The sequence below is a fragment of the Schistosoma haematobium genome, chromosome 1, assembly GCF_000699445.3.
Source record: "Schistosoma haematobium chromosome 1, whole genome shotgun sequence".
NCBI lineage: Eukaryota > Metazoa > Platyhelminthes > Trematoda > Strigeidida > Schistosomatidae > Schistosoma > Schistosoma haematobium.
The window spans coordinates 13,975,766-13,989,137 of NC_067196.1; the positions used below are offsets into that span (position 1 = coordinate 13,975,766).

General features: G+C 32.0%; 1 protein-coding gene across 1 annotated transcript in view; it reads right to left on the reverse strand.

Moving 5' to 3' along the window:
* MS3_00010061 (uncharacterized protein) overlaps positions 1 to 8,958 on the reverse strand; it is a gene marked incomplete at both ends in the record, with an annotated part of 31,808 nt that extends 22,850 nt beyond the window's left edge. Inside the window, one exon of the mRNA XM_051218394.1 lies at positions 7,206 to 8,958. Coding sequence (XP_051073197.1) covers positions 7,206 to 8,958 — 1,753 coding nt within the window. The remainder of the gene's footprint in view (positions 1 to 7,205) is intronic.
* Between the last annotated feature and the right edge of the window lie 4,414 nt (positions 8,959 to 13,372).

The following is a 13,372-nucleotide window of genomic DNA, read 5'->3' on the forward strand; positions in this document are numbered from 1 at the left end:
ACTGACTGATAATTTGTCAAATGTACAAACTGATGATATATATATATATATATATATATATATATATATATATATATATATATATATATATATATACGACTGTACAGCTTTGAAGATAAACTTGTTGTAAAGGAATTCCTTTTCTAAAGAAATTTTTTGATTTATGTGAATTTATCACAAAAACGGTTCATATAGCCTACACCCTTCTAGTGTTTGATTAAAATACATATAAAGAAATAATTTATTTCAACTGTTTGGAAAAAAATCTGTTTTATATATGCTAATATAAAGCTGAATGAAATGAATCTTACAAAATTGTAAAGTGATCTCTGATAACATGAGAATGGAGTTTTTTGTAGTTTAGTTTAGAAATGATTGAAGACGCATGGCTATTTGAACTGACCATTATAAACATAATGACCCTTATACTAATCATATTAATTTATGATTGCAAGGCAAATAAAATTTATTTTTTCTGGTTAGCGTTTTTTAGCGAGTTATTTTTCTACGGGATGGGGTCGTTAACCCCATGCCCAACCCTCCTCCTTTACCCGGTCTTGGGACCGGCAGTAACTCTAGAAGAGCTGCAGGCTGTCCACTCTCTCCCTTCCTCTTTCTTCTCCTGGTCGATTGAATTATGAAGCCCTTGACATCTGAGGGAAAACACGGAATACAATGGACAGCTTAGAATCAGTTAGACGATTTGGACTTCGCAGATGACTTAGCCCTCCTACCCCATACACACGAACAAATGCAGATAAAGACAGACAGTGTGGCAGCAGTCTCTGCACTAGTAGGCCTCAACATACACAAGGGGAAAACCAAGGTCCTCAAATACAACACGGAGAACAGCGATCCAATCACACTTGATGACGAAACTCTGGAAGATGTAGAATCCTTCACATACTTGGGAAGCATCATCGATGAACAAAAAAGATCAGATACAGACATAAATGGGAGGACTGGCAAAGCAAGGACAGCATTCCTACAATTGAAGAACATATGGAACTCAAAACAACTTTCAACCAATATCAAAGTGAGGATCTTCAATACTAAAGTCAAGGCAGTTCTACTGTACGAAGCTGAAACTTGGAGAACTACGACTACCACCATCAAGAAGGTACAAGTATTTATAAATGGTTGTCTATGCAAGATACTCAACATCAATTGACCGGATACCATCAGCAACAGCCTTTAGTGGGAGATAACAAACCAGCTTCCAGCTAAAGAGGAAATTAGAAAAAGACGATGTAAATTGATAGGACATACATTACGCAAATCATCAAACTGCACCACGAGGCAAGCCCTAACACGGAATCTTGAAGTGAAGCGGGAAGGAGGAAGGCCAAACAACACATTACGTTGGGAAATAGATGGAGATATGAAAAAGATTAATAACAACTGGAAAGATTTGGAAAGGACTGACCAGGACAGGGTTTTATGGAGAATGCTGGTGAGCGGCCTATGCTCCTTCACGAGGAGTAACAGACGTAAGTAAGTAAGTAAAGCAAACTAAAAGTCGATAGATCTAGCTGAATAGACTGAAGAACGACTCCATAATAAATGCTTCTATATGGAACTTAAAAAACACTGTCAGAGAATTCAAAACATGTAGAAATTCGTTTGTGGATGCGTAACTCATTGAAGAAAATTGTTTTATAAATCAGTAAAGTGTTTTATAAAGAGCCACCAAAACTGCCAGGATGACGCGAGGCTAGAAGAATCATTGATAAAGCAACTGAATAATCTGACTTCAGAGGATTTCTATGAATGTTTTAAACAATGGGAACGGAGATAAGACAATGTCACTGTCACATATAGGAGATAAGCGTCATGTACAGTATTTAAAATGAAGTTTTTCTGACCGTCATCTGATCATTTATTGAGCAGGTTACGTAATATTTTTTGAATCAAAGTAAGCTGTAACTAGAACTTTATTACGCAGTCCGTCTTACAATTTTCAATTATTAACATTTTTATATCGCATTCTAAGCCCTCTAATTAGAGCTTTAATACTTCCATTTTTGGCATTTGATAGCACTATCCAAGAGGAAATGTTTGAATCTATTTCGCTCTCCTGTGACTATGAAGTCACCATATCACAAAAAACAGTGTTTCAATTTTAGGCATTTATAACTATGTTCTTAGATTGTGACTAGTAGAGACACAAGTAAGGTACCTTAGAAAACGACAAGTTCCCTGTGATTCCCACTCATTGGAAAATGTAACAAATATAGAATCATTCAGAATTACAACTTTTCTAAACGTTATACAGTATACTGTTCTGCTTGAGTATACTTAAAAGTCAGGTATGCAATATAATTTATCAAATAAACTTACTCTCGGAAATCAAGATCGTTACTAACCCAATAGAATGTTTTATTTGAATAAAGTAAGTAGTTCAAAAATACATCTTGATGATACATTTGTTTTCACACTATAAACTAAATTTGTGACTGTTGATTTCTCAGTTAAATTACCAACTTAGAAATAATTAGGTTATTACTAACATATATTTACGTATCAGAAGGGATTTTGTGGAGTTTGTAGTAATTTCATTGGTTGAGATCATGAGTCAATTGAAGCTAGACCAACATGGAAAACCTGGGACTCCTCAGCAGTGCCCATCCACGAGCTCACTTCAGGGGATTCGAACCCAAGACCTATCAGTCTCGCGCGCGAGAAAATGGTGGGTGTGTCGTTCAGTTTCATGGATTAGTTGAAGTTAGACATTGACACCATTGGATGCCAGTCCATTGGTCTAGTGGTTAGGCGCTCGTGCGTGAGACAAATAGGTCCTGAGTTGGAATCTCGCGAGCTGGAATATTGTATATGCACTTTTGTGGAGTCCCACACTATTAAGAAACGGCCATCCAGTGCTTCCAGGTTTTCCATGGTGGTCTAGCTTCAATTGACTCATGATCTCAACTACTGATATATTTATGTCTTGAAACAACAGAAATGTTTATCTAAAATGATTCAAAATGAACTATTCAAATCTAAACATTTCATTTTCAAATTGAATACCTCTCCCATATTTAATATCATTTATTATTAAAAAACATCCAACTAAATCTAGTTATCATTCAAGAATCTGGTAGAGATACAACTATTACATTGTATATTCATTCAATGATTTAATAAAACCTTATTTCTTTAATTTTACAAAAACAAATAAATGACATCCATAGAAACCAAATACATTTCAAATCGAAATACCAACGAAAAAACTCGTCAAAAACTAGACTTAGTAACTACTCCATTTCTTGTGCTTTAAAGTTTCTAATCAGATGGAATAAGAAACTTAAAGAAAAACAAACAACCGAATACCCTGTTTGACAGATAATTACATTCTTATTTAATTTAATTAGTCAATAAACCACAATCACCACCACCACCACTAACAACAACAAAACAAACAATTATTTATGTTTTTCAATGATTGCCTTTAATGTTCAACCCATTTTCAATGTCCGAAATCTAGTTGAAAGAAAAACAATCAAACGACCTTGAAAAGGACATATTAGAAAGAAAAAAAATACTACATTCATTCAAATGAAGTCAAGTTTAATAGTAACTACTGATATCAATGAATTAAGTATGTTCATCAAAGAATATTTAGATATTATGAAGTCTTAAATTTCAACATTATTGAAGCTTTGATAAACTACAGAAGCTATTTGAAGGGGGATGTTATTTCATTTAATTCAAAGCTTGTAAAAAAAAGAACAGTAACATTTATTTTTATCCCTAGTCTATTCTATAGATCATAAGCTTTCGTTTGATGTATGATTCACTGTTATAACCTTTTTTGTTCCAAAACTATAGTAATTTAAACGTAATACTTTGTACTCTATTTTCTTTGCTTATCTCTCCAGTTTTGGATATAATTGTATTTTTCTTAATTGTTGTGCATTGTGGTCTGGTTAGTTATCTATTTATTCATGTACTTTTTTACACCAATCTGAAATCGGGAATAAATTGTGTAGTATTCCAGCTGACTTGTCTTCTCTCACTCGCGTGCTTGTGAGCCAATCAGATGATGAGATAGTTTTCGTCTGTATACCTCAAGCAGTTGATCTTACGCATACTAGCCTCAAGGTTAAGCCAGTCAGTCTATCTAGATTAGACGTGTTATACTCTGCACAAAAGTGGGTAGACAGATCAAGGACGTAACAATTATGTGCATCAAAATTGTTAGTAAATAATGGAATATTATCTTATTTTAATAGTTTAATTCACGAGTCAATTGAAGCTAGACCATTATAGAAAACCTTGAAGCACTAGACGGCCGTTTCGTCCTAGTTTTAGATTCTTCAGCAGTGCTTCTAGGTTTTTCATGTTGGTCTAACTTCAATCGACTAATGAATTCAACTATGAAAATACTTTAATATTCACAAAACCCCTCACTATAATATTAATTTTCATAATATCAATACGTGTTATGTATCATTGTTTTAGGTAACGGAGCTTTAACTCCGAGTGTATTTGAAGTAACGATATTCATCTTAAATGATTCTTTTATTTAGGAAAATAAGATAAATCATAGATATATAGAAGGAAACACTGACTGACTGATCCTCATTTAATAGTTAAAGGGAGCACCAGTTCCCTCAAGATTACACGTACACCTTGCTGACGAGAGCCAAGTAGCACGAAACCCGGGTCCAGGGTTTCCTGTCGACTACCTCCAACCACCATCTAATCTCAATATATAGTGCCCACAGTGTCGAGTCACCTAGAATAGTGGCCACATTGCAACACGATCGATAGCATTCGGTCTGCACTAATAATAAAGACTAGACACGCATGATATTGATCGCCTCCCAGCGATCAATCAATTGTAAGGTTTTATACTTACTAAATTATCAGTTAGTATTGTCATGGATCCTAAGACAAGAATGAAACAACTGTTTAACTTCTTCCTGATTTTCACTGGTCCTTCAAAGGATATGAGTTCAATGTGATCGTTTAATTCAAATTAAACGATCCATATATACTACTTATCTTGATAGTAATACGTAATGGCAGTGTAAATTATTTCTTTCCATACACTGAATGAACAATTTTTAACAAAATTAAATAAAATCACATTGTTTTTCCGCCGAAAACACAAACTTGTCTAAATTAGATAACCATTAATAATCTAGAAACACTGAACAGATGTTTGGTTCTACGATGAGATTCTTCAGTAGTGCAAATCCACGATTGTCCAAACTATTCATTTAATTGCTAGTATATATCTATTTATTCGATAAAATTATGATTGTTCTGATGGAGTTTTGTTCTTTGAGCTGGATGTTTTGGTCGACTAAACCACATGACCAAAACATACAGCTCAAAGAACAAAACTCCATCAGAATCATCCAACTAAGCTACGAATCTTCTCCACCATCTCAAATTATGATTATATTCACAGTAATATAATTCATTTTAAATAATAAAAACCTGACTAGTTTAATGATAAACAAGTTAACAACAATAAAAAAATTAATTCATTTGATATTGTCTTACTTGAATCTTTCCATTGATGTTTTAGGACCGAAATTGATCAGTCTCTTATTGGCATATGTGCATACTGTGCGTGTGCCTCGATATTGCCTTAATTTACAAGCATTTTAAGCAAAGATGGATAGTGGCTAGCAGTGGAATCCAGGACGCGCGTTTCGTCCTGTTTGGGACTCGTCAACTGGATGTACCTGCATCTCAGAGTTGATGTTCACTCTGGGACTCGAACTCAGTACCGTTCGCTTCAAACGTTCGCCACAATCCATCTTTGCTTAAAATAAAAAAATTGTTTTGCAAAACTATTAGTTGCGTTTTGATTCATCATAAAGTAAATATACAACATAATCTAAGTAGATTAGTTGATATTGTAAAGAAATAGACAGAATTTCTTTAATTATGAATAGTTTCAATGAAAATGTTAAATCAATCAATTAAAATCGATATTTTAAGGAACTTAAAAGGAATGGAAATAGTCTATTGCTTTTTAATATTTGTATAATTACTGGTAAAATCTATAGTGGATGGATAATGGTTAATTAATTATATAAATATAATTAATGATCATTTGAGAAATCACCGAAGTATAAAGAAAAAAAAATGAACCCCTTCTTATTTAGTGACTCTTCAGTTGTCAATTATTAAACCTAGATCTTTTAGATCTTATAGATAATGAATTTTAATTTGAGAAATTCGTTTAATGTTGACTAGTTTAAAATTTCAACTTTTGGTTATTTGAGATCAATTAAATGGACGAAATGGCCGTCCAGTGCTTTCAGGTTTTCAATGGTGGTCTAAAATCAATCGGTTCACGATTTCAGTCAATGGATACTAACTTTGATTTAACTTTATCAAGTACAATGTATCAATAGAATTTCATGAATCCATTTTATTGTTTTATATTATTGAATTGCTTATTAATTTAAATAATTGCATTTATGAAACAAATGAAAGAATGAACAAACAATCTGATCTGACTTCTATCAATTTTGTTCTAACCGGTAGAATTTAGACATTTATCAAATATGATTACAAGTCTATTGACTAGGAAAATAAGGATAAGATATATCCAATAATTTGTAGTAAAACCGTTTTTCAATATTCAATCTGTGTGAGATATCCAAAGTTTTCTTGGATTTTTTTTCCCATTCATTCTTTATTGTGTATAAAAGCATGATATTCACTGGAAATTACACTTGAAGCTTTAAGTTTTACTATATTTGCTTTTACATCCAGTAAGTTGGGATAAACAACAGTGGTTTGTTTAGAGAAGGTATATGTAAAACAGGTTTAGATGACTAAAAAATGGAATCATTAGTGAAAGTTGTACCTTCACATACATCATTAGTCACTTAAATAAACAGAAACGTGCTCCGAAATCTTATATATTACATTATGTTGAACATTCAAAAAATAATGGTTTTATTCATCCCAACCACAGATATTCTTATATTCTTTACACTATTAACTAAAAAGCAAATCATCATTATCCGGTATCATTATTTGAAAATTGTAAAGAATCACCTAGATATTAATTTTGATCTTTATAATGACTCAAGAAAAACAAAAGCTTTATGTCTTCAACTTAACTGGTAAACGAATGGAAAAAGAAGTATTTAGTCTGCTTGTAAATATTCTTGATTATTGTTATTTACAACTACAGAAAAGTCCAGATGTGTAATTTTGGGAAAAAAACTTACTTTCATTCTCACCATACTTTATTTCAGCTGAATCAGCAAAAACTGGTGAAACTTTTACTTCAGGTATTTCAGCGGAAGTCCATCTTCTACGAGTTGAATATGTAGGTTTAAGATGAAAAGAATCTTGTGATTCTCGTAATAATCTTTGTGATTCATCTCTTATGCCCGTATCTAATCCAAAATGATATTTTTCATTAAATCGACCGAATCGTCTCAATCTACAAAAGGTTTGAAAATCCATATGAGGTTCTTTAAGTTTATGCTCCATTAATAAACCATTATAGTAAGCTTCTTTCTCATCAGTTGGTGGGGGTGTAGTGTAAAGTTGTGTTTTAAACTGTGCTTTTGATCTAGTTGGCATCCAATCAGTGTCAATATTCTCCGCACTATCACCTAATGTATGTGATCTCCTGTAAATTGTCTTCGATTTTTGCTGTTCATGTCGTTTTCGTTGTTGTTGGTTCATCCAGTGATAGTCCTTTGGATAATACCGTCGATCTTTTCTATATATTGGACCCCAATGTACTGAGCGATTCCGCATATCAGTTAACATTTTCTCTCGAGTATCATCATCTAAACCTGAGGCATATCTTGAGAGGTTAACATCAGTTTCAGTGAAAATTGGCCAGTTTATTGTTTCATGTTGGTCGAAATAAGTTAGTGGTACACTGCCTTCATCACTTCTGGATACGTTTGTTGTTGGTATGTTTGAGTGATTGTACGGTATATTATGAGCATAATATGCCTGGTCAAAGCTTCTTGTTATCATATGAGGATCCCTTATAGTACGACGTGGTGGAATATCACTTTTTGATCTGTATGGTGAACCAGATTCACTGACACTGATCGTTGTTTCTAGATGGTAATCTGGTTGATAAACTGGTTGCTGCAATTTTACAGGCTTCTGCCTATGTTGAGAGGATTTTACAAAATCTCTATTTAAAAAAGGTTCCTGTGGATTTCCGGGTGCTATAGTGGAAGTATATATTTTTAAGGGAAACTCTTGTAATAAATATCTTTCAGTATCCCCATCATCACTAGTCAAGTGTTTTTTTACAACAAGAGGGCGAGTAGTTTGCTTTTCATCCAAACTTTTATGAACAGTAATAATAGTTCTTGGATTATGTACATATTGTGAAGACATTTTTCGGTAGAATGGGGTTTGTCCAGTTTCTAAAGATACCCAATCTAGGCTACTGCCTAAACCTGATGTATCTGCACTACCATGTTTGATAGATGTATCGAATTGTTTAGACGCCTTTCTAATACGTCTCATATTTGCACTCGCAGAAGATATATGAGATGGAATGTGAGGTATTGAAAATACTGATTTACGTTTTGTTACATAACTTCTTCCTCTTTCAATATTCGCAGTGTCACTTAAGTCTGCACTTAAAGTAACATTCTGTACAGGATCGTAAAATCTTTTAACACCTCTTGACAATCTACCATAATCATAATTTTCAGCACTTTCATTATCTAAACTTATACGACAATGTGAATGTGAAGTAAATGGTGAATATGCTGTTGAATATGGTTGATTATCATATGCAAAATCTACTGAAACACCTGAATCCTGAGTTTTAGCTAATGATCCAGATTCTTTAATTAATGAACTTTCATGTTGAGTTGTTATATCTTTTTCAACATCATCTGGGCATTTAACAGCTGCACGTGCTGCTAACGACCATAATTTACGCCTTCTTTCACTGGGCATTCGATGAAATGATTTTATATCATGTTCATTTTCCATTATTATTACTATTAATAATGATACTTGTATTAGTAATAATATTAATAATTTTTTTAATGATATCGTTATTCCTTTGATTCAATTATTAAATAAATAATATTATTTTACTATATATATATACATATAGAAAATATATTAAGCATTATGTTATAGTTGAATGGAAGGTTGATATATGCATTTGATCATTTATTATAGAGTTTCGTCCTAATGTTAAGTTCATCAGTAGAAACAGTACTAAATAATAATAATAATAATGTACTAAATCGCTATGTAGATCTTTTCTTTTATCAATAATATTATATATCATTACTTTGAATTTATAAATTCATTAAAATAATACTCCAAAATGAAGATGACTATTTATGATAATATTGAATAGAGGTATATATGCATAAATAAATATTGATTATAATCCAGAAAAATAATCATATAATTTTATGTATATTATTTCCTCCTTTCATAAGCTTTATAGATAGTATCCAAGTGACAATTAATTGATTACAATATTATAATGTTAAAGAATATTCAATGAAAGAATATTTTTCTTTATTTTTTTTAAAGAAAAAACTAAATATCATAGTCATTGTCAAAAAGGTTTCATTGAATTTCATATCAGAATATACATTGGAACTACAACTAACTAAATAATTAATTGAATTTGAATAGTATAATATTATCTAATATACATAATAATAGTAGGAAAAATAATGTATATCATCCTAACAGTAAGATTTTGAGAATATTTCCCCATAGTTATGATTGGTTAATACAAATAAAACGACCTTGTGTTGGGAATTTTGAGGAAGGTGAGAGAAATTATAGATTTTAACTAAATAAAATAGGCTGATGTATATATATATATATATATATATATATATATATATATATATATATATATATATGAAATTGGTCTTCAAATCTCTAACTAAAAAGATATATGTATATATATATAGATAGACAGTTTCATCAGGAAACACAAGTTAGGTTGTCTTTCTCTATTTAGTGGATTTATATGAAAATATAAATGTGTGTTAGTCACGTATTCAATTGTTTATATTATGAAAACTATTCAAGAATTTTTGAGTACAGATAGAGATAGACATAGAATTTCTGTAAAGCCATACGTTTAGTTAGTGTGTTTGTATATCATTGATGAGAAAGACTAATCAGAGAACTACTTTTCGTATACGGTAAGAGAGAAATCATTATATTAGAAACAATTCTTTGTGTGATTTACGTATAAAGTCTTTATTATAAAAGAATATGTCATATCGGTTAAGGTAGCAGGAAACCGTAAGTTAAATAGGTGAATAATTAAGTCACTGAAATGGTTTACTGAGTAGATACGCAATAAATTCAATTTCGTCTTTTTTTTATTATTTTGTTTAAATAAGCAATTGAATCAATTTGTGATTTATTCATGTTCATTGTATCCAATAGTCAGAAATAAATGAAGCATTACATAAATGATATATTTTATGATTATGGATCAAACATGAGTACCAATGATATCCTAATAGGAGCAATTACTGTATATACATAATAGTTGTTTGATCGATTAAATGCAAACTACCAATTGATTTAATGGTGATTTCCACAGATTGATTAGAAGTACAATTAAATTATATATGTAGTCATTGTATACTTATTCTAAACTACATTTTAGACATTTCAATTTTATGTATGAAATAAACTTTTTTATTAATTTTCGATATGCACACTAGTGACTGGCTTCATGAGATATATCCTGGAGTTCTAGTGAGAATCAGTGACCAGTGGAGTTCAAACCTGGTCAGTTGTGAGGTAGTAACTCACTGATGACAATGGTGGATGTGTCGCTCAATTTCGTGGATTAGTTGAAGTTAGACATTAACACCGTTGGATGACGGCTCAGTGGTCTAGATGAAAATTCCTTGAAAGATTTATTCATTTCAACTTCTACATTTCATTACAAATACATATAATCTCAACAAAATTCCAACATTTATTAGACTTAAACTTCATTTCATCAAAAGTCATTTCTTTATACAATTCGTAATATTGTGCATCGTCTTAATACAAACGATCTGTTATGATATAATCGAAACTTTTAAAACTACTATCAAATAGGATATTACTTATACATTAGAGAAATGATTTTGCAAAGATTGGTTTATTTGTTGGTAGCATAAAATACAATCGACAGCTTGCATACAACTAGACGATTAGGACTCCACAGTTGACTTCTATTTCATACACACAAATAAATGAAGATGAAGACAGCCAGTGCAGCAGCAGCCTTCGCACCAGTAGGCCTCAACATACACAAAGGGGAAAGTAGGATCCTCATATACTACACGGAGAACACCAACCCAATCACTCTGGAGGAGGTGGAATGTTTTCACTTATCTGGGTAGCATCATCAGTGAACAAGAAGGATCCGATACAGACGTAAATGGGAGGATTGGCAAAGCAAGGACAGCATTCCTACAATTGAAGAACATGTGGAACTCAAAGCAACTGTCAACCAGTAATCAAAGTGAGAATCTTCAATACGAACGTCTAAACAGTTCTACTGTACGGAGTTGTAGCGTATAAAACGACGACAACCTTGATCAAAAAGATAGAAGTACAAATAAACAATTGTCTATGTATGATACTGAATGTCCGTTGGCCGGGTACTATCAGCAACAGACTACTATAGGAGAGAACAAACCAGCTTTCAGCTGAAGAGGAAATTAGGGAAAGACTCTGAAAGTGGATAAGATATACATTACGGAAATCCTCAAACTGCATCACGAGGCAAACGTTAACTTAGAATCCTTCGAGGAAACGGCAAAGAGGAACACAACTTTTTGTATAGAACTCCTTGATTTGTTAAAGTACAAACATAAAACTAATAGTCAATTTGAATGTTACCCTGGCGAAACCAAAATTCCATATATCTCAGCTTAATGATAATAATAATATTTCAATAGAAGACAAAACTAATTATCATCTTCAAACAGTTTACATTTGCATTAAAAATCTGTCTGAAAGTAAATTATTTACATAATGTACTTACTGAAACTAAAATATTCAAAATGAGACAATTAATAAGATGAATAAGTCATTATCAACAAAACTAGACACAAGAGTCAAGATTCACGCGTAAATGTTTTGTAAAACGTTTGGTAATATGAGAAGGTAATATAGATGAGAGCATGAATATTAATAGTAGTAGTGTGTGAGTAGTAGTAGTAATGATATGAATAATAAAACAAAGTAGGTGACTGCATCATTTACACGAGATATATAGAATAAACATAATTCAGCGAAAGTCCATAGACCTTACAAAGATGACATTATTTCAAAACAGTTATTATTATCAAATTAAACAGTTTCATTACATTTTCCTTCTGGATAATTAAGTCACTTTAAAAAAAACTTTGATAGCAATAATATTTTTAGAAGCGCACTAAAAGCGGAGTTCGTTGCTTGCTAATCATTACGGTGAACAGATACATTGTTTATGTCCATCTTTTAGAATTATGAGAGGAATTAAATATTTGAGGTCAGTGGACTTTTGTTCCTCTTCGTTATAGTATTACTTAACTCAATCAAAGACTAATTCATTTTGTGGGACAGTTATCCACTATAGACAACAGAAGATGGTCGTGTTATGTTGTGGATTGATTGAAATTAGACATCAACACTGTTATATACTTTCTCAATGTTTTAGAAATTAAGTGCTTGTGCTCGAGCCTGAAAGTCGCCAGTTTGATTACCGTTCACAGGATCGAACAATTCCGAAGAGTTCCATACTAGGACTAAACGGCCGTTCAATGCTCTCGGGTTTTCAATAACGGTCCAACTATGATCACTTCTCAACCCTATACTGGTAATTTTTTATGTTTTAAACACTAATCGTTTATTAAATATTCACATTATAACATTGAAAACACAAGTTGAATGGAAAAAAATATTTTTCAAATTCTTTCTTCATCAGGGTCCAACACTACTATAAATAAGTTTTATAATTCAAAATGAAACCAACACTAAATAAACGGTGATTGATCAATTCAAAAATGTATTGCATTATTTTCTTCAAAACAATAATAAGTTAGAATGCGCAATTAGATCTAAACATGAGAATACGTAGTTGGTTAAATACAACAACTTATCATTTAAGAATTGGAATTAATTTCAAAATTCACTCTGTATGGTTTTGCTATAATCTTTCCATTGAGGTTTAAGACTGTAAATGATCAGTCTGTTATTGGCATATGTGCATACTGTGCGTATTGCCTCGATATTGCTATAATTCACAAGCTTTCTAAGCAGAGATGGATAGTGGTCAGCAGTGGAATTCAGGACGCAGGTGTCATTCTGTTTGAGCTGGATGTAATTGCATCTCAGGACTGAACATCAACTCTGAGATGCAGGTACATCCAGC